The 26,012-nt window shown below is 34.1% G+C and overlaps 2 protein-coding genes and 1 pseudogene across 2 annotated transcripts; 1 reads left to right on the top strand and 2 right to left on the bottom strand.

Moving 5' to 3' along the window:
* Positions 1-2,023: 2,023 nt before the first annotated feature.
* LOC107185784 (speckle targeted PIP5K1A-regulated poly(A) polymerase-like) lies at positions 2,024-4,906 on the bottom strand. Its single transcript, XM_015573542.1, has 4 exons — positions 4,662-4,906; positions 4,481-4,563; positions 3,623-3,922; positions 2,024-3,531 (listed from the first exon to the last, which is right to left on the bottom strand). The coding sequence occupies exons 1-4, from the start codon at positions 4,904-4,906 to the stop codon at positions 2,063-2,065; spliced, it is 2,097 nt and encodes a 698-aa protein (XP_015429028.1). The 3' UTR covers positions 2,024-2,062.
* A 2,005-nt stretch (positions 4,907-6,911) lies between these two features.
* LOC107185754 (telomerase reverse transcriptase-like) lies at positions 6,912-10,143 on the bottom strand (the record flags this gene model as incomplete). Its single annotated transcript, XM_015573510.1, has 10 exons — positions 10,088-10,143; positions 9,808-10,001; positions 9,099-9,661; positions 8,697-9,022; positions 8,424-8,617; positions 8,034-8,287; positions 7,729-7,922; positions 7,415-7,639; positions 7,096-7,346; positions 6,912-7,009 (listed from the first exon to the last, which is right to left on the bottom strand). Coding segments are annotated over exons 1-10 (2,355 nt in total), but the record flags the coding sequence as incomplete, so codon positions are not given.
* Positions 10,144-11,508: 1,365 nt separating this feature from the next.
* On the top strand, positions 11,509-25,736 carry LOC107185906 (annotated as a pseudogene).
* Positions 25,737-26,012: the final 276 nt, after the last annotated feature.

The following is a 26,012-nucleotide window of genomic DNA, read 5'->3' as shown; positions in this document are numbered from 1 at the left end:
ATAATCAAATATACCAATATATTGAAAACGTTATTATCTATTCTTACAAAAGAATAATTGAGAGAACAACACGAACATTAATTTGTTTTATTTCTGAATTAAATTTGTGTATCGTTCGATAGCGTATAATTGAAATGCAAATTAAATATGAAGATGACATAAGACGCAAGAGTTTGTGGAAAAACACAAAAATATAATAGTCAAACAATGGTTACACTGGTATTGTACAGCCATGTTTTGATGCATGGTAATTTCTGCACAAACGTTTGTTAAATAAACGTTGTATGGGACAATACACAGTAGTGCAAAGAAAATTGCTATTTGTGGGATCGCACTAGAATACCTGATGTGTATAACCGTGTGATAATTGTACAAACTTCATGCATTATGCGCCTTACACGTTAACGTCTTGTTGTGCATAAAAATCATTTGCATATGTATAACTGAATCAATTGAATACAATTAACAATTAAAACCACTGACAATTTATTTTCCATGGTATTTCAATTGAGAAAAATGAAACTCACAGTTACAACTTAGAAATATGTTTTAGGGAAAACAAGAAACAAATCATTTTTTGTTAACTAAAACTATTAAGTTTGATTGGAATGTAAAGGTACAATTGTCATGTAATATGCCAGATAAGAAAGTGTATACAGAAATGTTATTCTGTATTCCAATATTTTCTCTTCTTTATTACTGTTTATGAGATAAGTACGGAATATATTCAGAACATAATATTAACCGTTAAATTATTGAAAGCATGAGTAATCTTAATCTGAACATTGTAATGTAATTATAATAACTTTTAAGAAGTGTATAGAACCCATTCTTCTGTGACAAAATGATAATTAATATACGCAGTGAATTGCACAAAAATAAGTTTTGAAACATCTTTATCGTTTCTAACGGTGCAAATAAAAATGGTTCAGAGAAGATACATTTCATTTAAAAAGATTTTAGTGACAAATGTATTACGTAATTCCATTGCAGTTTTTTAACAGATCAGTTTGAACAGTTTCTTTTTAATGCAGCATTAAATATATTCTACTTAAAAATTTTGTCATATATTATATAGTATATGATAGAACTGACTTCACTATGTTTTTTTCTATATTAGAAATATAAATTTTGATTGAAAGAAGTGTAAGACATCTTTAAATGCCGGAGATTGTAATTTCGAGAAAAAAGTGATTTTTCTCATAATGCTTCACCCTTGAATCAACTCTGTACTAAACTATGTTTTCAAACAACTATGCCCAACAATACTATTTTGAATTCTATTCTTATATACCTTATCTTGTATAGTACTTCCTCTGTTTGGTTGAAACTACTTAAATAAATATGTATATTCTTATATATAATTATAACGAAAAGTTTAGAAGAAATTAGTAGAAAGATATTTGTACTTTTATTTTTGCTTATCAAGAATGATATAATATTCATTATGCCTATTTAAATTTTTTTGTTAACGTCATAATATTCTAAATTTTTATAAGGGTTTTTATATAGATTTTATTTTTATAAAGTATTAATTATAATAATTATTAAGACAGTTCAATGAACTTTTTTAAACCACTATAATTGGCAATAGTTGCAAACCAATAAATAAGTTGTGAATATTCCTTAAATGTTAACTTGAAAACTTAATAGTACTGGAAGTACTGGATATCAGTGAATTACATCTATTAATTATGTATAAAAAGATTAATATCTATCTTAAAACAGTTATATTAAAAACATTTTATTATAACTTTTATACGTTATATAAACATAATGTTACTACTATATTAGGAATACTATAACACTAAAAATATAACAGAATAAAAAGTGTGTAGAATAACTGTATCAGGAATTTTATTTCCATTTCAGTATAGACAGTCACAAAAAGATAAGGGAATGAAGATAAATTAGAATTCATGTGAGATCAATCGTAACATTTTAAAAAAAAACATGCATCCTATCACGGTCACAGATATAATTTGCAATAACTTCCGAAAGTTACACAATATCTTTGGTCCGTAATTATGCACTTATATGTTCACACATATACATAAACATTTTAGTAACATTTGTTGTATTGTTGCATGTACGTCAATGTTTGTTTTATTATCTCGAGTAACTTACGTTTCGCAAAATATGCAAACTCCTTGAAAATATGATCGTCAGATTTTTTATTATTTACAGTTAAGGTAACTGATAAAGGATGTGCTTGTTTTTCAAATGTGCATGTAAAATCCAAATTTATTCTATTTGTTGATTGTTCCTTTTCAGAGTTTTCTATCGTTTTTTCGGAAAAAAGAGCTTCTTTTTCCAAGCAATTCAGGCTAGGGTCCAAAACAACATTGTTAATTTTCCTATTACGCCATACACAATGAGAACCAGTACAATGAAGTGTAACTTTTTGGTACTTCTCTGTGTGCACATTTGATGATGTTTCAAGTTTCTGTTGTTTTGCTTCTACATTACCAGGTAGAACTTCTACTTTTATTTTGAAAACTTTTTCAAAAATATTTTGCACTAAATTGAAAACCGTGAAACACCAATCATTTTCTGTATGCTTCAATTCTTTTGTACCATCTGTACGGGTTTCCGCATTATTCGTTTCTTTATTGTACTTAAACTGACTTGCAGAAATTTTCACTTTAAACGTGCTCCCAGTAACTTTCTTTTTTATTACTGTACTAAAAAGAAGTTTTAATAAATCCTTATAATCGTTTTTACTGGTCTCCGTACAGATTTCAGCACCAATTGTACAGTACTGTACAAAAGTGTTCAATGTAGAAGACTGTATACTTGCTGTAACATTATGATTAAGTTCTATGGGATCTTGGAGACATATGGCTGTATTCTGTTTGAATTTAAAATTCTCATCCTCTTTTACGTATGTTTTGTACCTATCCATGTATCGTGGTAGGTTTTCCACATTTTTAAATTCTGATTCTGTATATATCTTTGCATCTAATGGGCAAATTATATGACACTTATATTCAAAGGATGCATAGAAAAAGAAGAAACCGTGAAGAAGTTGTGGAATGCTACTCTTATTTGTAACAGGTGGAAATTCTATATTTTCATTGAAATTAACTTGCCAGCCGTTTATAATTTGTGGTTGACAATCTTTTTGAAATTCTAACAAGGGAGGAATAATTTTTACTGATGGCTGCTGAAGATAAAAAATGATTAACGAAACAAGGCCATAATTTGACAGTTTTCCAGTGCAAGATATTTTGAAGTTTCTTGCCCAATACTTGATAAGTATCATTAATGGCCCTACTCTACTATCAAGAGACATGCAGTATTTTATCAGATGAGTTTTATATATACCTAAACTGTTTTTAAATGATATGTCACAAGAGACATTCGATCGGATGTAACAAAATTTTATAATCGGTGTTTTAGCTCTTGGAATCATTACTATGTTAGAAAAAACGCAATTCTGTCGGAACATAATTTTTTTCACTTCCCTAAAAATCTTCTGCATAGTCCACGTATCTGCCGATGCATTTGTACTTTCAGATATTGGCTCGCCTGAAATAAAAATGTGTTATTGTGTGAATTACCAAACTTTAATATTGTAATGCACTTAAAAAGGATTTGAAAACAAAACTTTGAAATTTACCAATGTCCATATATATGTCTAAATCACATTCTTTAAAGCCCAGTCCAGTTTGTGTAGATCCAAATTTATATGTTTTACAGTTGGGAAATACTACCTCAAATATCTTATCCAACTGAGTACAAACAGAATCGTATCGCATTTCAATTTCAGCATCAGTAAGTTTAATTGCATTTAAAAATCTTACTAATTGATTATCAAATATAGTATTTTTTTCAAATATATGCTTTATATTATTATAACTTATTAGGCCTGCATTTTCGATTGGACTATTTTGCTTTATTGATTTTGGCTTTTTTATATCTTAAAAAAAGAAATTATTATAATTTTAAAGAGATTCGTTATAAAGCAACTAACTGTAGTACTTATTCCCAGAGTGCATGGCTTCAAACACTGTTATAATTACTTTTCTATATTCTCAATTCTACAACTCTTGTTCAGATTCATTGGTATTTTATCAAAAATAGAACTCGTATCATATGCTTCATTTATTTACTAAAAGTGTTTGGCAGCTAAGAACAATTGAGAATTATTCAAGCGAAAATAAAAGTAAAAACCTTTATGCTTGTTGCATATTTATAATAACGTTTTTAAGATATTGAATAGATACTCTTGATGAAAATGAAATCTAATAATAAATTATTTCATTCTTGTTATTTGAAAGGAAATCTAAGTAAGCGAAAGAAAATAAGTATATTGTAAATCTTATGTTTGTTAAATTAATCTCACATGACCTGATATTTTTCCACAATAATTGTCCAGACTTCCAAACAAGTAGCAGTATTGAAATAAATATTACAGTATATGTAAAGTACCAAATTTGTTAACTGTCTATTACACATCTTATGTAATAGTACTTACGTGTGTGTAATATTCTTCTGTTTACGTTTAGCTTTACATTATTTATCCAAACAGGTTTCCTTAATACAGCTTCTGTAGAATTCCTATGACACCAAATGTTTGATTATAATTGTAAGCACAGAATAAATTCAAAAATAAACTATATATTATTAATAAATGTTTGTAACAAAAATTTGTTTACCTATTTGCAAATTCAATAATGAGATAATTGTTACTAAATTTATGCCATTTGATTGGACCATACTTTTGAAAAAAGTCAATAAGATCACACGCAGAAATAAATTTTGGTAATGGTGATACAAAAATTGATCTTTTTATCACCTCTGATTGTTCCACTCTTTTCAAGTGTTTTTTACCTCCAAGGTGACCTTGCAAGGCATACTCATCTTGGAAGGTCATTGAACACACATCACACTGTTTTGACATTATCAACTATGTCTCAGAACTTTTGTGATATTCTTCAAAGTTAATTTATGAATATTCTATTTAATTTCTTCTTCTTCTTCTTGATATTGTTTATCAACAAAAGTCACAGGAGAATATAAAAATTTCCCCCTTCTATTATCATGAGTTTGTACAATATTTGTACAATAAGTTTGTATATATTTCATAAAGAGTTCATTTCTTTTGCAAAACAGATAAACATTGCTTATAAAAATGAATGTTTCCTTTTGCTGTCTCTTATGCTTTAAAATAAATATCATGTAATGTATAAAGTTCAATACTGTTAAAAATATTCATAGTCATTTATTGTTAATTCTAAAACATTCTTACTTCTGCTACTATTATCCACAATAAAAACATCTTACTGTTTACCATTTCTTTTTAATAAATTACTGTTCATGTACAATGAACAATATACTTAAGGAAGTACATTTAGCATAAGTTACTTGCTTATGTCCATAAATTCTTCTGCAGCATAGGACAATATGATAAACATTGTATGTATTTTAATTTAATGTGCTTTTCAACCTGTAAACAGTCTTATTTTAAATTTGATTTTTCAAAATGATCAAACGTTAATTTAAAATAATTTATCATGAAAGCAATTGTACATATTTATAACGAACCTTCGAACTAAACATTAGAGTAAATCAAACGGAACATAATAAAAATTTTATGTATGCTCTTTTAACCAAGAAATGAAAGATTATATTATAACACTTTAACCTACGCTTCTTCACGTTACTTTCAATTTCTACGTATTTATACATAAGTGGTGAACGTAATACGGTACTATATGTGCACGTTACCGCATGCTAGGAAAGTAGTATATGGTAGTAATGTGTATGCTCTGTGTATAGGACGTATGGTACATATGTACATATGCATATGCAACAATATCGGCTGTCCAATACTTTGCAGCTCGCGCCGTCACTATAAGCCACTATTGTAGGGATCACTCGATGGGGGATAATCACACAGATACCTTTTGTATGTGTTTATTATTCCGTTCCGTTTTCGGACTGGATATTTTTCAAGCGTAAGTACTTAGTGCTTGCATATAGGGATGTTCGATCAATGTTTGATTCCGATTCGATTCTTTTAGTTAAAAGGTCGATCTTTTGAATCGATTCTCTGTTGCTTGATTTTTCTACGAATCGATTTCGGATTCTAAAAATTGAGAACCGATTGTTCTTCCTTGAATTTTTTTTTTCAAATTTACAACTTGATTATTTAATTGTGTATATGTGTGCATATATCATCCGCCTTATGCCAAACCACAGACGAAGTATATTGAAGTATACCTCGTCGGTGACCAAACCTATAAATGTGATAAGTTCTAGTTTGCGTTTAGGAACTGGTATGAATATCTTTTTGTGTTCCTAACTACAGTAATTTCTCGATAAGTGCGACGAACTTGGGTCCGCTTCGGAGCATTCGTGGCAAGGCTGAAAGAGCCCACATCAATTTGTTTTTTTCCATGAAACCAAGCCTTTGCTTAATTTCTGTTTACTCTTTTTCGATTGGTTCCAGAAGGGAAACCCCCAGTGGTGGTAATAACGCCGTTGTTCGTGCCGCATTCATCGAGGAATCATTGTTCACCGACGAGCAAACTCGACTTCGACTAGGGGAAAAAGCAATGTAGGGGTTAGGGCCTCCTACTACTTGGTAAATTTATTTCAAATACTGAAATAAATGTTAAATCAAATGTTAATTTCGCATAAGTTTCAATAACTCCAAGATCAAGTGGTAGGAGGTCTTTCCTTTACATCACTTTTTCCTCTACCGGAAGCAGAGTTTGCTCGTGAGGACCTCTGTGAAGTCACCAGTTAGTCACATGGTTTTGTTCTTTTTTTTTTGTAAATTCATATAATTTCACTCAATTGGTATTTATTGTATGAAAGAAAGTTAAGACAAGTAGATATCTGCAACTCCATAATTAACATTATTTATTGTATATAAACTTTTATAAAATATTTTTCCAAAATTTATCTTTCTTAAAAATCTTTTTGTAGGATATCCATAAAACACGAAGAATTTTCTTATTCCATTCACGAATATCTTTTCCGCTCATGTTTTCTTCGACTGAAATAAATACATAATACGATAATTGTTTTATATATTGTTATACTATAGAATAATGAATAAATTGTGAATGCATAAAACCTTACATGTTAATAAAATTTTTATAACATGTCTTGCAATTTTCTTGTTACTGTTTTTTAAGACTTTAAATATGTCTTGAGAATTCAGTTCAACATCATTAAATAATTCTTTTACTAACACTTTTGCACGTTTTGCTTGTATTAAACACGTCTGTTTTAATATTTTCATCATAGTCATTTCAGAATTAATTTCGTTGTCTAAGACAACTTTTGATAATTTCAGACAAGCCACATTATGTAGCCGCTTTTTTAAAAGTCTAAAAAAATTGTGATTTTAAAATTGATATGGAATAATGTATTAAACATTTATTAAAGATTTACATACTCTAGAGGAGTTAAATCATTTTTTGAAGAAAATGATATTAAATAACGTATATTTGTATCTGCATGTTTAGGCTCAACTTCTAATGTATCACAATTGATTTTGTAACCAATATAAGTAATACTGTGTACAGCTGGACTTGAAATATCAACAATATTGCTTTGTGTTTTTAATTCTTTAAAATAACAGTTATATTGTGGAATACCTTTCTTTATCAGCTCTAAGAACCTATTGTACAAAATGTATAAATTAATATCATTTACACAAAATTTTTATGAATTTCGTATGTATAAATTACAAAAAGTGTCATATCTTACTCTTTTGCAAGAATTTCATTAGCAGTAACATATAAAATATCATCCATATATCTTATAATTTCACCACAGTTTAGAAATGAAGACATTTCTTTTTGTAATACAAAATTATAATAAATGTCTGATAAAATAGGTGACAACATTGTCCCTTGAACTATTCCTTTACCTATAATGTAAATCTTCTTACGTATTTTCACCTACCAATTAAAATATTAACGTTTCAAGAGAAATGTATGTATTCTCAGTGATCTAAATATTTAAGTAGTTAAAACTATCAATTTAGATTAGTGTCAATTTAGATTATATACCCTTTGATAAAAGATATATTTCCAAATCTTTTCTAGTAACCAGCTTTTTCGTACGCATTGAGAATTGCCTTTACTTGTACATGCATACAAAGTTCCAAATGGCAAGGGTAATTGTAAATTGGCATTAGAAAAGTACTTTTTGTAACACAAAGTATTATCAGTCTTGTTCCTTTCACATTTAACTGCATAGGAACTGAGTATTAGAACTTCAGGAATTTTTTTACAGAGTGACTTTATAATATCATATAACTGACCTGAATGTGGAATAAAAATTTTGACATATATATTCATGAATATGACACAATAAATTTTATTGTAACTAGCATTAGTACAATACAATTTATTGAATTGCATTATACATAAAATATTTTATATTAAAAGAAGTTATACTCTGTATTATAGAACCAAAAGCATCTATTACATCACAAGATACAATATACATCTTTTCAGTCTTTGATTTACGTTTGCATTGAATAATTGATTTCCATTTTTCTTGAAAATTAGTTAATCCATACTCTGTAATATGTAATTGCCTTAAAAACTTAAAAACTGTATTTAAATCGTTTTTATCATTCTCTTGATACCTAATAAGTAACAAATGACAGAAGAAAATTTAATAGACACTTTTTTTGAATAAGTTACAACAAAAATTATTTTACTCACTCTGACAGAAATATTGGACGTACACTAGAATGTTTGGGACGTAATTTATAGATCCCTATTGGTGGATTCCATTCAGTACATTCGATTTCAGGTTGTAAGGTGTTTGATGATATCTTCTTCTTAATAAATTTTTTTTGAATGAAACTCCAATTTGAACGAGCAATATATAATCTTTCATTATTGGCTGCAGAAAGTGATGTTATATGAAACTGAATACGTAATACTTTTAGAAGATATCCAGTAAAAAACCACTTTACTAATTTTGCTAAGACAAGCCATTGTGTCTCTAGAGATTGGATGCTCTTTAACCATGTAATGCTAGAAATCTAGAATATATAAATCAATTAAATTTCACTACTAATAGACTAATACTAATAATAGCCTCAGTCAATGATTACATACATCTAGTTTTTCAATAAGTAGCATCAAATTTAAAGATTTAAAACGTGGTATATTTAAAAGTTGATGCATGGCTTTTTTTATTTTCTTAAGGTTTCTTAATTTTCCAAATATAGCCAGAGGAACTACTTTTGAAAATATAAGATCAAAAAATGAGTATAATTGCTTCCTAGAAACTTCATATTTGCATTTTAATTCCTTATTAGATTCATGTTCCTGAGTTAAATGTTGTAAAACACTACTGTAATGAAATCTCTTATGCCTTGTCTGAAACTGTTTTAAAAGAGAAGATATAAATGAAATAGAAGTTTCAAAATTAACAATAACCACATCCTTCATTGTGTCCTTCACAATAAATTCATATATTTCATTTCCAGTTTTTGCTGTGTTTAAAATATAATCTGTTGAAACTGTGTGAATTGTGTGACTGGGTAAAATGGATGATGTGTCATATACATAAATTTGTAATGGTAAATTAGTAAGAAATAAATTGGGGGAAATATCTCTGGTTTTTTCATAAAAATTTTGCTTCTTTCTGTTATTATTTTTGCCATCTTTAGGTAATCCTAAAATGAATATTTTTATATATGAACTTTTTCAATATCTCCAGATTTGAGAAAATTCAATAACATAAACTAAAGTTGCAATTTTCATGGTAATAATCAAAATTGTATGAAAAAACAAGTAGTATCGAATCTTAAAATTATAATACTTTTAAAATGTTGTTTCTTATTGTCCCCAGAATTTAGAGATGCTTTAGGCTTCTGTATTTTCATCAGTCGATCATTTATTTTGAATTTAGATCTATCAAGAATATCTATACACTCTGTTAGAATGTTAACATTAGGTACCATAAAAGTGCCACATTTATCTTTTTTCAATGTTATTTTATGACGTTTGCAGTATCTAATTAAAAAGTAAAAGACAACGTTTATTAAACTGGAAGATAAAAAAATATAACAGAGACAACTACAACCAAAATGAGTACATACTGTTGAAAATCTGTACCAAAGACTTCTTTTACACTTTCTAAAGTAGAATCATCCATTATCAATGCTAAGTCTCCAAATATAAAATTGTAATTATAATATTATTACAACAGTATTTAAGTTCTTAAACGGTATTCGAAAACAATAGACAAGACTAGCAATTACCGGTATTAAGGTAGTCCGATTGAAAACAAATGTTCCTGTTCGTATGCATTAATACCTAGTATACTTATATGCACGCATATAAAATGTACCCGCTGTTATTCAAATTAAATAGGTATCATTAGGTATCATAAGCATAAGCACCCTAATCCTTACAAATTTAAATATGAATTTGCAATTTTCTTCGTATCACATAGTAAAAATATTTGCGACTTTTTTAAGTAAAGTATATTAAAGCAATAATTTATCATTTATGTGTATTTATTATATACAAATGTTAGTGAGTTTAGAATGAAAAACCCTAGTCAGGTGCACAGCTAATCAGATACCTCTATAAAATTTTACGGCGTTGCAAATCCGCCTTTGTACTGCAGCATATGAAGGTAGCTTAAGTATTCGTAGTTATTGTTGTACTGTTTCCAGTCGTGTTTGACCCTCATGCGAGGTAAATTTAATTAATATCTGTTAATTTATACTCATAAGACCTACATTAGAGATTAGGGATAAATGTATGGAAATCAGCATTATTTTATTATTACTAGTATTGTTATTAATTGTTACGTTTCATTTTAGATTACAACTAAGCGTTGGCCATCCGCTAAGAAACAAACACAATGGAAATCACTCAATTTTGAAACAAAAGTTGTTCATTCACTAATGTAAATGGTATAAAACTTTTTTCTATTTATTAAACTACATTTCTACATAAATAAAAAATATAAAAGTTATAAAATTAGTGTTTTTAAAATGGTGATCTAGATGCATGTGCGATACTTCGTTGGCGCTGGTCATTCCAGCTGTTAGACTTATCTGAAACAAAAAATCCAAACGGATTTTTGATTAGTATGATTTTCATTACCGTTCGAACAAGAATTAATGATTTATCTTCAAAATTAACAAAGTGGCAGACAAAAATAGCAAAAAAGAAAAAACTGAAAAAAAACTTATTTGCATTTTGTTAATAGTGAAGATAAATCATTAATTCTAGTTCGGAAGATAACGACAGTCATACTTAAAGCTATTTAATTTTTAAATAACAATGAAATGGTATATAGTTGAAAGCATTAATTTGCGCTGCACATGAGAGTTGGTAAACCTGTCGAGCTGGCGAAGACCACATGGAAAAGGAGAACATATAAAGAGGCAGAGGGGAACGACAGATATAAGAAGCGCCGCAAAACGGAGCTGCGGATGTTTCATAAAACACTCGGCATGGATCGGGCTCCATGTTCGCCCGTGAAAGTGATGCGGTATCTCCGCGATTAGGGGATACAAATCTCGTATCTAGCGAAAAGACGTTGATTAGTTTGTATGCATTATTTCGTGAATCGATAATTGCAATCGGTTGTCGCGGAGGCGGTAAGGTTAGTTTAAGGGTGTGTAATCTCCACGCGTGTCGGAGAGAAACGTGGCGAAGCGACACACGGTTTCGCCGCAGTGCACGACGAAAATTACAAGGGAGCCGTGCACGGCGGTGCGAATCGGCAAAATTCGCGCGAGGAAACATATCAGAAACCGAACGGGAAAGGACAATATTACGGACAGGACGAGGAATAACTTTAAAAACGGTGGCGGCGACAGTGACAGTGACGGCGACGAGAGCAGTGGCGCAAGGTGTGAGGACGAGGTGAATGCACGGCGGCCGCGGTGTGTGCCAGTGGTGTGCGCGCTCGTCGCTCGTGGAAACCCGCCAAAACCCGCGACCGCGAACAACCATCAACAAAAGCAGCAGTAATAGCAACAACAACAGCAGTAGACGGAAAAGGAGAAGGAAAAGGAGGAGGAGAAGGAGGAGCAGAAGGTGGAACAGTATTAGCAACAACAGTAGTAGTAGTAGTAGTAGTGGTAGCAGCAGCAGCGGCAGCAGCAGCAGCTGTGGCAGAAGCAGCAGTAACGCGCGACGTGCTGTTTTGACAACTATCCGCCGCGTCGGGGCGTCGCGCCGCTTTTCTCGCGGCGGCGGCGGCAACAGCAGAAACAACGCGACAACAGTACCGACGGCAACAGCTTGCTTTAAGAAGGTCGCTCGTGACGTCGGTAACGGTGGTGACGCTGCTGACCCCTCAGCTCGCACGACGACGACAGTGGTGATAGCGGCGGCGGCGGCTGCGTTCTGTTATTATTTTGCCGCGGTGCTTTTGACCCTTCGAACCGGGCGAGTTCATTGCAGCGCTTTCGCGGGGGTGTTAGCCAGTTTTATTACTCTGGCCTTCTCCGTCCGCAGCAGCAGCGCCGACGGCGCCAGAACACGATGTCGGTATATGCAGCGTGTCTACTAGTGTACGTACCCGATCGCAACCAATAATCGGACACGTTGAAGCGCCTATTCACATACACACAGAGCGAGAAATCGCCGACGGAACACTGACCCCGCGGTTGGATATTTTGAACAAAAGTCGCTCGAGAAAAGGACTGTATCAGTGACGTTGCGACTGAGAAGGGACGCGCGACGAACCACGTGATATACATACCTGTCGTTGGACCGCGTCATGCAAAGCATGCTCGACACCCCAATGGCCATAACCTGAATTCAGCCGATTTGACCCGATTAAACCCGATTCAACGGTGTTCGTACGTGAACGATCAAGCAAACGAACGAACGAATGACAGAAAACAAATTGTGGCCATTGACATTTTTTCATCGTTTCTCATGTATGCGCAATTTAATCTCCGGTGTTTCATGCTGAATAAAGAACACGTTGTAACATTATCACACAAAGGACAGGAATGTTTACTCATGTGTCGGAAGTGTGTTGCATCGCAGCGACGGTTATCCGTAAATAAAATTTCAACTGAAAAGAGGGTCAACTTGCTTAATTATAACAGGTGACTAGGTGGACTGGATACTATTTCACGTTCGTTCAGTGTACTCTCGTACCGGTGATAACTTGAAATAGTCGTGCTGTGGTGTATTGTACGCGTAGTGTCATTGGTACAGAGTGTCGGTATAGTGCCAACCGTTACGTGTAATTGAAGGTGGTGGCGTGGGAGTCCGACATTTTAACCGCTCGTATTCACGAAAAGACCCAAGTGTCCACGTGTGAAACACAGTCGGTACTTTAGGGGCGTGAGAATCATACGTCGAACTCACATCTACGAAAGTTCTTTTTTTTTTAAATAACAGTGTAAGGATTTTCAAAAGGCAATACGTATAGTGACAGTTCTGTGCTTTGTACTTTTTTGTGAAGTGTCTGACAATACGCGGTCAAACGCGTGACAATGAAAATACCTGGTGTTTCGAGAGGATCCTGAGGAATATCTGGTGGTGGTAGTGAATAGGAAAAAATGATTGAAATCTAGGTAAGATTTGCCGGTCGAACCGGCGCAACACGTGGTTGTACGTTGTAGCACACGTATTTACGAGATTTATTCACTTTAATATTCAAATTAACACAAATAATACTACAAAAAGTTGAACACAAAATACATAATACGTTGAACGAGAGAAAACAATAACTAAACTGAGCTAGACTTTGGTAAGTACACTTTGGTTCACGCGATGCGAGGAAAGATGTCCGCTTGTTGTGGGGTCCGTTTTGAATACTGTTCGGTAGGACAAGTAGGCTGAGCCGAAAGAGGGGGAACACCACGAGTAGTTCCCAAAAGAGAACGCAGGCTGGCGCCACGTCCCGGATGCGTGAGTTGGACAGTTGATCGTATGTTCTTGGATGCATGTGTGTGACAGGAGAGGGGTTAGGAGCTGAGCGCGTGCAACATCTTGTCATTTCCAAACATTCCGCCCGCTTTCGCCTAACAGCGTTGACGAACGATGATTGTCCGTTGATAATAGTAACACTGAAAGTTTGGAGATGGACCGAACCAGGGTAGTTATTGCTGTCATGACAGTTACCACCCGAGTGAGACCGTTTGAACCGGGATGGAGGGAGATAACCCTAGCAAGTGGCCATTTTGATGGTGGAAATTTATTCATCGGTGAAGAGCATTAGAGAATTTTCCTTGATTTGATTTAATGGGTAATGTCAGTTAGAGATTTGCCAACGGATAAGTCTTGACACCGTTACCAATGAGAGTGATGGGTTCCGGAATGGTTGTAAGTGCTTCTCCTATGAGGAAATGTCCAGGCGTGAGAGCATTGAGGTCTTCTGGATCACCAGATAGGGGCTCCAGAGATCGTCAATTGAGAACTGCCTCGATTTGGACCGGAAGAATTGTAAGTTCGACATAGGTCATCAAGACAGTCTTTCTTATGGCTCGCCGTAGATGATGTTTTACCGATTTGACCGCAGCCTCCCATTTTCCAGCAAAATGGGGAGCTGCGGATGGATTGAAGATCTAATCAGTATCATTATTGGCCAGGAGTTGAACAAGTTCCTTGTATTCTTTTGATCTGAAAATAAATTGTCTCTTGAGATTGATAGCTGCGCGGGAGGAAGTCCATACCACAGTCGCTGGACATAGTTTTGCAGATATCTCGCCGACCTGCGAAGCGCTGAAATACTGCGATGAGTAACGGATTGGAGATGTACCGCAGAAATCGAGAAGTAGACAAAAGTTGTGAGTCATCCTTTGTGAGTTTTTGCTTCTCGCTATGTTTCGATTGTGACTGGGCCTGCGTAGTCAACACCAGTATTAAGAAAAGGGCGAGATGGTGTGATGCAAGATGAGGGCAATTGACCCACGGCTCCGGTGACGACCATGCCGAATGTAGCGGAGAATATGAGATCCTATTGAAGTTTGACCACCATTCAGTAAGCCTTGCAGAGATATGCCAAAATGAGTCGAATGGCGAATTCCGTGGCAGTAAATATTGTCTACATATTTTCCGTTGGTGAGAGGAGGGCACCGCCAAGAGACATTTGTGTCCCTCATCTTGAACAAGTTGCAAGTAAATTCGAACACTCAAGAATGGGGCTGGATGAGTGCCGTACATGACCGCGGTGAGTTGATATGGGATGATATTTCGCTGTTGATCTACCTAGAGAGTGCGCTGAAGATCCGAATTGTTGGAGTGCACACATTGATTTGTCGGAACATTTTGATGATGTCCGTTGCGATGAAATATTTATGCCGTCGTACCCAGAATAGAATGTCCAAGAGGTCAATCTGCACCTTCGCGGATACACCTGATGTTGTGAGGCTCTGTTTCTTGAAAATGCTGTGATGAGGAAGATAGTAAACCGGTGAGAGAGCTCTTGGTACTCACGAATGATTACGAACCGTGCGCAGAATGTCTAGAGTCACTGAGTTGGCTTGCAGGTGACTTAAGAGATAACCGAACAATGTATCGTCCCGACGCGTAGCAGTTGTGAGTCGACCGTAAAATTGCGTGAGAAGCTCATGGAGGTCATGATCAACTGCCACTTTGTACGAGGCAGTAACCAGTGCCTGTGAGATTCTCCCTTGATGATTTCTGACTCGATGAATTGCCCACATGAGTCAGCACCTAGAATGATATCAATCGCACTGGGTGTAAGAAAATCTGAATCGACGAGAGGTAGCCTTTGAAAGTGTGACCACCAGAGATCTGGCGTCGAGAGAATGATGTAAGCTACATAGTGAGCGTTTTCAAAACGTGTGCCGTGATTGTAGGCGACGCTGTCACCTGATAAGTCGAATGGATACGATATCGGTGATTGGGATTGCCAAATGTTCCCTGACATGAATGTGAGGTTCCGAACCAGGATCGATTAACATTCGCATTTGATAGCTGAACCGTACGATGAATTTATCAGACCTTGACTAGTTGCCAGAAGAACTACCAGTCGAGAGAGAGAGTAGGTGAACGAGCAAATTGACATGTTGTTTGATTAAGTCAGTGAGGAGAAAACGTGGTAGTAGTGGGATGAGGGTCCGATAGGGAAGTGGACCAAGATTAAGTTCTCGTTGTTGAGCCCCTAGTGGGTGTCACCCAAGTTGACCCCGAAATACGGTACGGAGCAACCCCCCACTGTGGTTGCTGAGTAGTACTAGAGCGTGTGAGTGGTGCATGATTTTGGTCCCTGATGATTGTGAGTAGACTTGTAGATAAGTGGGAGAGAGGTGAAGTATCGCGTGATGCATGTTGTCGCACTCCTGGTAACGCTTTAAGTTGTGGCAATTCACAGAATCTCTCCTATACAACGGTAGCAGAGTTGCATCGACTCTACCGTATCCCGCCGTTGCTGAGGTATTTTTATTCGGAACTCCGGGCAAGGCACAATGAAGTTCTCTCGACCACAGAGCTCACATCTGCCCATTAACGTGGGTGGTCTTCCTTCCGTGGTTGTGAGCTTGCGCTACATTGAGGCGAGACCGAAGTCTGAGACTTATAGAGCTGTAGATTTTAGAGACTGCGAGGAAACTCTTGAGCTGGTCAAAAGATAAAGGCTCGATTGATGAGTCACGCTGCATTTCTCAAATTTTCCTCGTTCTGGGGTCTAGCATCTTCACAATGAGGCGCGTAACGATAAGGCCCAATTGTTGAATCGAGATGCACCCAACAATTCCAGGGCACTGTGTGCTTCCGTCGTTGAACAATGAGTTTAGTTCCTTTGCTGACCTTGATAAGATGACTCGCCTGAGATGCTGATACTGGTTTTGAGGTAGTGCATTTTCTCTGCGTTGATCCCCGGGTGTTTTCGATTATTGTGCGAGTCGTTGTGGAGTTAATGGTCGCGGAAACATCTGCTAGCTAATAGCCAACATGCAGATTGTCTTTTTTCAATTTGTCCCGTTGTGTGAGCAATGTCAATTTTGCCTGTGCATAGAGATGTAAACACAGATCGTTCATCCCACTTTGCATATATGATTCAGTTTTAGGAATACGTCATATTTGACCTCATGCAACATCTCATGCGTTGCGTGGAATTTCTTCCAGTTGTTCTCGTGGAATTCAAATTCCGTCCTTATAACCTGCAAATGCAAGGGTTAGAAATACGTCCTCTACTGATTCTTCCGCTGTATTTTTAATGAACCGTAAAACGATTCATTTACAGAGAAATCCTAGATTCGAGGTTCGCCATGTTGCCCTTGAATCACTTCCCAACGTTACCGATTCATGGATGGACCCGTGAACGGAGATTATCCGATTGGGTGTGACAGACCGCACGATTCGTTGAGTTGCGACGCGAAAAGGCGACAGAGACCGCACTGTGTAACCACAATCTATTGTCCGTGTAAAAACCAGAGAAACGCCTTCGAGTGTACGCCCGCACAATACTGTATGCGTGAGAGCAAGCGAGGCCGTACTGTTTTCTCACTAGAATGCCCGAAAAATACAGTGCGATCCTCTCATTGCACTATTAGAAAAGCATGCTACTTGCTTTGTCGTTTAACAGCTGGTAGCTACCAGTGCTGAGCAGTCTGTGTGTGACAGAGACAGAGCGAGTGTCGGTTCTCCTCCTCAGCTGACAGCTCTTAAATGACAAAACAGGCGGCATGCCTTTCCAGTAATGCAGCAAGAGGATCGTACTGTATCTGTGAAACAGTACTAGAATATCCCAATAAATGTGAGAGAGGCCGAACCACTGATTTAGGTTGAAAGTGAAAAAGACTGCACAATACGTTAACCGTCGATTATCGCAGTATGGCGGCCCACGGGAACCAAGATCTTCCGGAGAGTTTCTGTTCCAAACACTACCAAATTCGGCTCAAAGGACCAGAAATTGTTTTGAGAGGATCCTGAGGAATATCTGGTGGCGGTAGTGAGTGGAAAAGGTGATTGAAACTTAGGTGAGATTTGCCGGGCAAACCGACGCAACACGTGGTTGTACGTTTGTAAGCACACGTATTTACGATATTTATTCACTTTAATGCTAAAATTAACACAAACAGTACTACAATAACTTGAACATGAAATAACTAATAGTTTGAACAAGAAAAAACAATAATTAAAGCGATCTATGCTTCGGTAAGTACACTTTGATTCACGCAATGTGAGGAAAGATGTCCGCTTGTCGTGAGATCCGTTTTGAATACTGCTCGGCAGACAAGTAGACAGAGTCGAGAGAAGGGGAACACCACGAGTAGTTCCCAAAAGAGAACGCGCGTTGGCGCCACGTCCCGGGTGCGTGAGTTGGACCGTTGAGCGTATGTACTTGGATGTATGTGTTGTGTGTGAGAGGAGAGGGGTTAGGAGCTGAGCGCGTACAACACCTAGTCTTTTCCAAACACCTGGTGAGTTGAAAGTTTTATATGTAGCTTTTATACATTTAATATGGTCAAACAGTTATTCGAGACAAAGAGAAGGAGAGGGAAAGGAAAGAAAACAGGACAGTGAAGGGGGGGATAGTAGATGAAACGGAAGAAGTGTATTTTCCGTTTCTACTCCGAATTATCATTGTTAGTTAAACGTATTTGTGAACGAAAGAAAATTATTCGGTTTATCTTTGTTCTTTGAGACGTGAGGTTAAGTTTTTCAAACGTGGGATTATTGTGTACATTCTGAAACGTACGTATGGCATCAAGAAGGTAAATGAATTGAATACAGTGTATATTATATATCATACATTCTGTCGTGCTTGGATTTATTTATTTATGTTAATCGATTTTTCTGACTCATCTTTGTATTTTGGGGCTCTTCAGTTGTTAGAAACTTGCAATTTTAAGAACGTTATATATCATACGATATGTGTCTGTTTCTAGGTTAGGTTACTTATCGTTAGTACTTAACCTCAAAAATTGTTACGGATTATTTCTTTTCTGTTGCTTACTCTTTGTACTAGTTATTTACATAGAATAGTGTGTGTTAATAATGGAAAAGAGGAATTTAATTCAATCTAAACTTATTTATGTTACTAGTTTTGTATTAATGATTAGAGAGAAAATGTGTGAATCACTTTTTAGAAATAGGTGTATTAATGAATGAATAATTTTTTACATGGTATTTGTTTGTTATAAATACTTTAAGCAAAAATTATTTTTGTTAAATGTGATAAAAAGTATCGTTATTTATTATACAATTGTGTTTTCTATATAAACAATATTAGATATTGAAAAAAAATCAAATGCAATAAACTTATTCAAGGTCATTTCAACATTGAAAGAGCAAAACAATAATTTATTCTTCTGAATAAACTTTAAATGATTGTGTTGCTATAAACATCCAAATATGTTTATTGCTGTACCTTGTGTATATTAGGTTAGCTCTTAAGGAAATAATAATCACTAATGTTATTGTTTGTATTATGATTAGCTATTTATAAAATAACTTATATTTAATATATTAAAATTTAAATATTTTGTGACGTTTCTAAGTCATAAATTTTATTTGACATTCCTAGATGCATTATAAATATTACCTTTTTGAATTGAAAATTGATTATCAGAAATTTATTGTAAAATATAAAACTGAATCAAAAGAACTTATGGTTTTTAAAGATTATATATGAAACGATCAACTTTTGAAACACGTGTACTATCAACTGTATTTGTATTTATACACATACACTTGTGTATTAATTTTTCTAAACTGTTATTAAATTTTTTATGTATGATGTTGTTCCGCTTAAATATATACAACTCTTTAAATTTCTATTAATTACAATTAACTTTTTATTAACAAATAGTAATGTGAATGTGATAAAAAGTTATTGCATTAATATTCAATTTAACATTATTAGTAGATTCTTTATGTGATGTATGAAATATGCAAATATAAATTGATTGCTGCCAATAATAATGTTAACGATGTTAACATATTGTAGGTATAAAATATTATAGTATGTTAATTACATGTATAGTATATTAATACTTAGGTTTCATATGTAATAGGTTTAATTAGTTCATTTTTTTTTTATATTAGTATGTCATTAACTTTATTAGAAGTGTATAGAACTTACAGTTCTAGTTGAGTTAAAGATTTTTATAAAAAACATAGTAAATTGTATTTATTTCTATGTTACAATTATCCAGGTTATCATTAACAAATGTTTTTCTTTGCATTCTTATTTTACTTCTTGGTCATATATTAAAGGAGTATATATCACAAAACATATTAAACATACTTTTAAAAAAGTTCCAGTTTATTAAGCATTAGATCTGTCATCGTTTGAAAATTTGTATTTTTCGGTCGGATACTAAGTATTGGGTTTTATATAACGTGAAAAAGATTTCCCATAGTTACATATGTTTTATTTTTTATATTAGCTTGAATATTTAATATGAAATACGCAATATTTTGGTACATAGACACATGTTAAAAATGTCAAAATAGACAAGACTATTACAATTGGTCTTCAGAAAATGTGACCTATTTATTGTTAAATATCTTTTCCAGATTAATTTAAATTATGATATGGAAAGTATACCTGTACGTGTAAAATACAAATTAAAATTTGATAAAGATACATATTTATGAATATTCAAAAAAACTTGGATGGAGCTGTATTTCACACACAATGATCATGTTAGTATTGTGTGCTATGTTCTTGTGTAGCTGTATTTATATTTGTACTTGATCTTTGTTTTATATTGTAGATATAAAGCTCAATTAACAAATGGAATGAGTTTGTAATCTATATTATATACCACAAATCTATATTGTATATAAAAGTGAATGGAACAATAAGAAGTTTAATTCATAAATGAAATCAATTATAAGTTTGGATTAAAACTGACTCGTAACTACTAAAATTAATTTCAATGTGATTTAATGCATGCATGAAAGTAGTATTCTGTTTACTTCTGTACTTTTATGAAATTGATTGAACATGTAATAGACTTTGAATTGCATTATATTGTTAATGGCATTATACTGCATATATCTTGTATGAAATTTCAATTAAATTTACATGCAACAAGCTTAAAAACAAGTTTTGCTTATACAAAATATTGTTGTGTTACATTCATCCGGTAGTTAAATTTATTATAGAAATCATAGGCACATTATTTAATAGTGAAATTTATTTGCTTCACTAAATGAATTTATAAGATCGTATGATAGTTTGTTAGAATGAAGAATTTTATAAATGTACAATAATTAATAAATAATGTAACTTAAAGTTAAATTGAAATAAAAATATAAAACAATGCTTGAATTATGTTACATTAATTCCAAGATACATAAACTAACATATATAGATAAGTTCGTGATTTCTTAAAACTAGATTATTAACATTTTATGTTTTATTTATTTGACATAAACATAAGTGATTATAATTTTTAGTATCATTGATAAAATGCAGAACATTTATATGATGAGTTTCAAAGTAACTGTTAATAAATATGTCTGTAACAAACAATTTTTATATGCTATAAATTAGAGTTGAACATATCGAAATGCATATAATTCGCAACTGTCTTTCACTTCAGATTGTACATTTATGTATATACAGAATATTAAACAGTTAACTGTATAAGTTTTGTAATTGATTATAATGAATGCAACTTGCTATCACATGATTAGTTGAGTTTTTCTGTATTGTTTTATGATTTCAATATTTACAACTGAATTACATTACTAGTATGTTATCAGAATTTATACATTAATGTATCAAATTTGAATATTTCAGTATTTCAGAAATACAACTTCAAATCACATACATGCGTCATTTGAACTGTCGCTTATCAATTTATGTAACTAGACTGTGGATGTTTATACAAATATTGATTTTTAGACATTAATCTGTGGTAACTAGAATCAATCTGAAAACTGTTTACTATATTAAGGCTTCCATCAGACTCTAAATGTCATTAAAATTTTGTTATGTTGTATGGAATATTTGACTAAACTGAAGTTTAAACAATGGTTTGTGTTATAAAAGTGTAAAATCTACAGTCTATATAGAAGAACTGAATTGTCTTAAATCATTACAATTTAGAATTTGATAATACAACTACAAAGAATTATACGTCAAGCTCGAAAAGTACGGAAACTCTTATAGGGTAGTCTTAAAGAAACATAGGGCTACTAATATAGTATCATAAAATTGAAACTTGTCATTCTAAACAAATAAGTGAATATTTTTCATTAATTGTTCCAAATCTTGGAAACAGATCAGACAGTTATATTTCACGTACACTTCACACAACACGTATTCCTTTAGGAAACATTCATTATGATAACATTGGAAATGACTTGTTACATTTACGATACCATTTCTGTATTATCACAAATCAAACGAAATTTCTATTAATCATTACCAATGTATCAGTGAACAATGTTAACGTGAAAATGAAAAAAAAGTCTTTCTTCTTGTAAGATACATTGGTTGTCAAAGAAACAACACATTACAACTCTGGACTGTAGCGTACCATAGTTTTCCACTAAACATCTGTGAGTCCATTCATGATGTTACAAGTGTTATTAAGGGTGTGATCGAAACACCAGATTATTCGGTGGCTCCTGCACTTTTCTTTTCACTGAATAAGACTACGTGTAACGCATCCTGCGTGCACGTATGCGGAAACGACGCATCTAATAATAGACGACACGTTTACCGTCGACTTATTGGGTAGCTTACTTACGAGACATATTACAAAAGTATTAATTGTATTTATATAAAAAATTGTTCACATGGAACTCATTATGTATTTGCATTTCCTCCTTGTGTTCAAATAATAATAAATGTATGCTTACCTGTTTAGACACTTCTTGTCCACAAATTATTGGTAATGATCTTACATTGCATTCAACATTCAGATGTTACGTAAAAACTAGTGAGAATATTTATAAGAGTATTGAAAAATTAAATAAAAAAAAAAAAGAATAACTAATAGAAATTGAAAGTATTTCGAAAATATTAAAAAATTATTTATGGGGTAGTTCAGTGATATTTAATTGGAATGTAATTGAAATTAAAATTAATTAAAATTCTCGGGTGTAGTGATTTGATCCTGGTTAATGTTTTTTGAGTCACACAGAGGTAGATATACCTAGGATACCTGTAACACAAACATTTTTACGTTTTCTACGTTCATGTAAATCCAGCTAAACTCTGAAGGAGGATATTGCTTATTTATATGTTAGGGAACAGTGTACGATACGAGTTTTGTTACTGTTCAGGAAAGTCTTTGATAGGATACTACTTAAACCTTCGAAGTTTGACTTCTGCGAATGAGACCGCTTCCGAGCTGCAAATTGATCAGGCTTAAATTACACTGAATTGATTGCAGCGAATTCTACACAGTGTCTATAAAATGGCAGCTATAGGATCTGTAGTATATTTAAAAATATATCGATCCCTTTTACGTGATTGTTAAAATAAAAGGAAATTGACTTCGACAGAATGTCTTTCTCAGTGAAACAGAATTGATCTGAAATGTTGCCTTTGTGTTGTGTCTAGTAATAGAACCTAGAAATAGAAACTTTATCGTCGATAAAGATTAGAGAAGCTTTCATGCTTTCTTTGCTGCTCGATAGACTTTTTAAGAAGGAAATAAATATTGACTTAACTCCGATGTTACCGAGATAATAAAAAAATCGGGAATTTTTAGAAATTTCTGCAGTCTAATCACGTCACTCGATAGTCATATCTGATTCTGTATATTATACATTATTTGCAAACAATTTCCGCGATGTTAAAATAATAGCAATGAAAGAAAATCGAATTACTTACAATTAAGTCTGTATTATTGTTTCGTTTCTTATATTTTATTTGTAATGCCATCATCTAGGATACTACCAGTAGCAGTAGTTATCATACATTTCATATTATACTATACTAAGCTATATTGTATTATATATTGCACATATTAAAACATTATACAATTCAACGTGGCGTACATCCAACTCTGGTAGTTCTGATGTTAAATCGCAACAACAGCGAAAAGCAGATCATCGAAAAAGAACATGGGGAATTATGCAAAGCGGGAATATTGGCTCGAAGATGTAAGACCCGATAGTGTACACGGTTCCGGGACGCGTCACCAGTAATTCTGGGTCCGTCTTGTAAGGGTTAAAGTTGGATGAACGTGTAACAAATTTAGTAGCAAGTTCGTCTTGGATTATAAGCACGCGCATGAGATAACACAGCTTCCCGTACATCGAGGCGATTCAGAAATCGATCGTTCCAATCGAAGGTGCATCGAACGTTATCTTCGAAATACGTAAAACAGAAAAGTATCCATATACTGATGCCTGGACTGCGGATTTTATATGCAATCACAGCCTATACTCTGTGAAATACAATAGAAACCAGAACTTTTATTAAATGCCATGAGTTTTCTATTTTACTCTGAACGGAAGAAGATACTTAAAAGGAGACAGAAATTCCTATATTTGCTCTTATCTTTATAAATTACTTTAGAAAATGTCATTTTGCAGAAACATCCGCAGTATGGCAGTGGGAATCATATATTGTCATCAATTTTTTATTTCTGTCAATTGAGTCTTACATTTTATTAACGTCAAGGTTATTTAAATAAAATAAAACCTTTTTTTTTTGTCAAGTTTGGGTACAATCGGCCCTAAACCTTAAAACATCACTTGTCACACCACGTGGACGATAAAACTAAAGACTTTTCTCCTGCGTTTGATTTCAGGCACTCAGCATCGGGGATGATGGATGTTGACAGCGAGACCGAGTGAGAGGGGATCGCGTTCTCTTGTAAAGGAACAAATTCACGGAGTGTGGCAAGAAGAAGAAGAAGAAGAAGGGGCCCGTGGTAGCCGGCGTCGCGGCATCTCGTAGCGATAGAGAGAGAGAGAGGAGGGAGAGGAAGTGAACCACCGGTGGAGAAACAGACGGGATACGGAAGAAGAAGGTGAAAAAGAAGAAAAAGAGGGAACCTCTTATCGTTGTGGTGGTGTGTTGTGCCCGTACGCGTGGAGGATCCGACGAAACACACGGAAAGTTCACCGAAAAGGACGGTGGAAGAAGTGAACGACGCGCAAGATCAGCTAGGAGGAGTGACCGGGTGCCTGGTTGTGCACGCGACCCGTGGATCGCGTAATAAAACGAGGGGAGAGAGAGAGAGAGTGAAAAAGAAACAAAGAAAAGACTGAAAGGATATCATCGCGGTCATTATTTTTTTTTTCGTTTTCCAAATAAAAAAGACAAGCAAAGAAAAAAGGAAGAGTTAAATTTGTTTTTTTCGTATGAGAGAAGAAACGATAACACACGGACGCCGGCACGAGGAGGTGCAATCAGCAAGAAAACGTTGTTTCGAGGTCCTTGAACGAAAGAAGGTTCGGAGGACTTTCTTTCTCTCTCTCTCTCTCACTCTCTCTCTCTCTCCCATTCTTAAGAAGATCGTGCCGCAGGAAAGGCTGGTGTACCGGTGACCCGACGAGACACGGGACGAGGAATAAGGACAAGAAGAAAGAATAGATAACGTACATCATATACATATACACACACATATATATATATACATCTATCTATCTATAATATACAGGGTTACGATTAATGGGTCCCGTTTCTGCGTTCTTCTTTAGTCAAAATCAATCCCGTTTCTTCCGCTTCTAGAGGTGTTACTGGAGATCACGCGAGAGGGAGAGGGGGTAGGTTGAAGAAAACAGGTGATCAGCGTTGTTAGTCGAATGAACTGAGAGTGTCTTCGCGGAGAGTAGAGAGAGAGAGAGAGAGAGAGAGAGAGAGAGAGAGAGAGAGAGAGAGAGAGAAATAAATAAATAAATAAATAAAGATAGATATTATATACAAACAAGGGGATAAGTAATACGTATGTAAAAAGAAGAAAGAAAGAGATCAATATAGAAAAGAGAAGATCAGCGAAGAAGAAAAAAAAAGAAGGAAGAAACAAGAGGGAATAAGAAGAAGAACCCAGAGAGGACGAGGGACGACGGGTGTAGTAATTGAGAGACGGAAGACTGGAATAGGAAAAAGGAGGAGAGGCCGTGAAAAACGAAAACGCCACCCAGGGATAA

Source organism: Dufourea novaeangliae, unplaced genomic scaffold (genome assembly GCF_001272555.1).
Source record: "Dufourea novaeangliae isolate 0120121106 unplaced genomic scaffold, ASM127255v1 scaffold56, whole genome shotgun sequence".
NCBI classification, from domain to species: Eukaryota; Metazoa; Arthropoda; class Insecta; order Hymenoptera; family Halictidae; genus Dufourea; species Dufourea novaeangliae.
This window is presented reverse-complemented; position numbering and strand designations above follow the sequence as displayed.

What these genes read in the sequence shown, in the direction of transcription:
- LOC107185784 (XM_015573542.1), bottom strand. Translation starts at nt 4,906, where the DNA reads ATGTCAAAACAGTGTGATGTGTGTTCAATGACCTTCCAAGATGAGTAT. An exon ending in ATTATTGAATTTGCAAATAG is followed by an intron (nt 4,564 to 4,661) that starts GTAAACAAATTT and finishes TTGGTGTCATAG; the next exon opens with GAATTCTACAGAAGCTGTAT. An exon ending in AGACATATATATGGACATTG is followed by an intron (nt 3,532 to 3,622) that starts GTAAATTTCAAA and finishes TTTTTATTTCAG; the next exon opens with GCGAGCCAATATCTGAAAGT.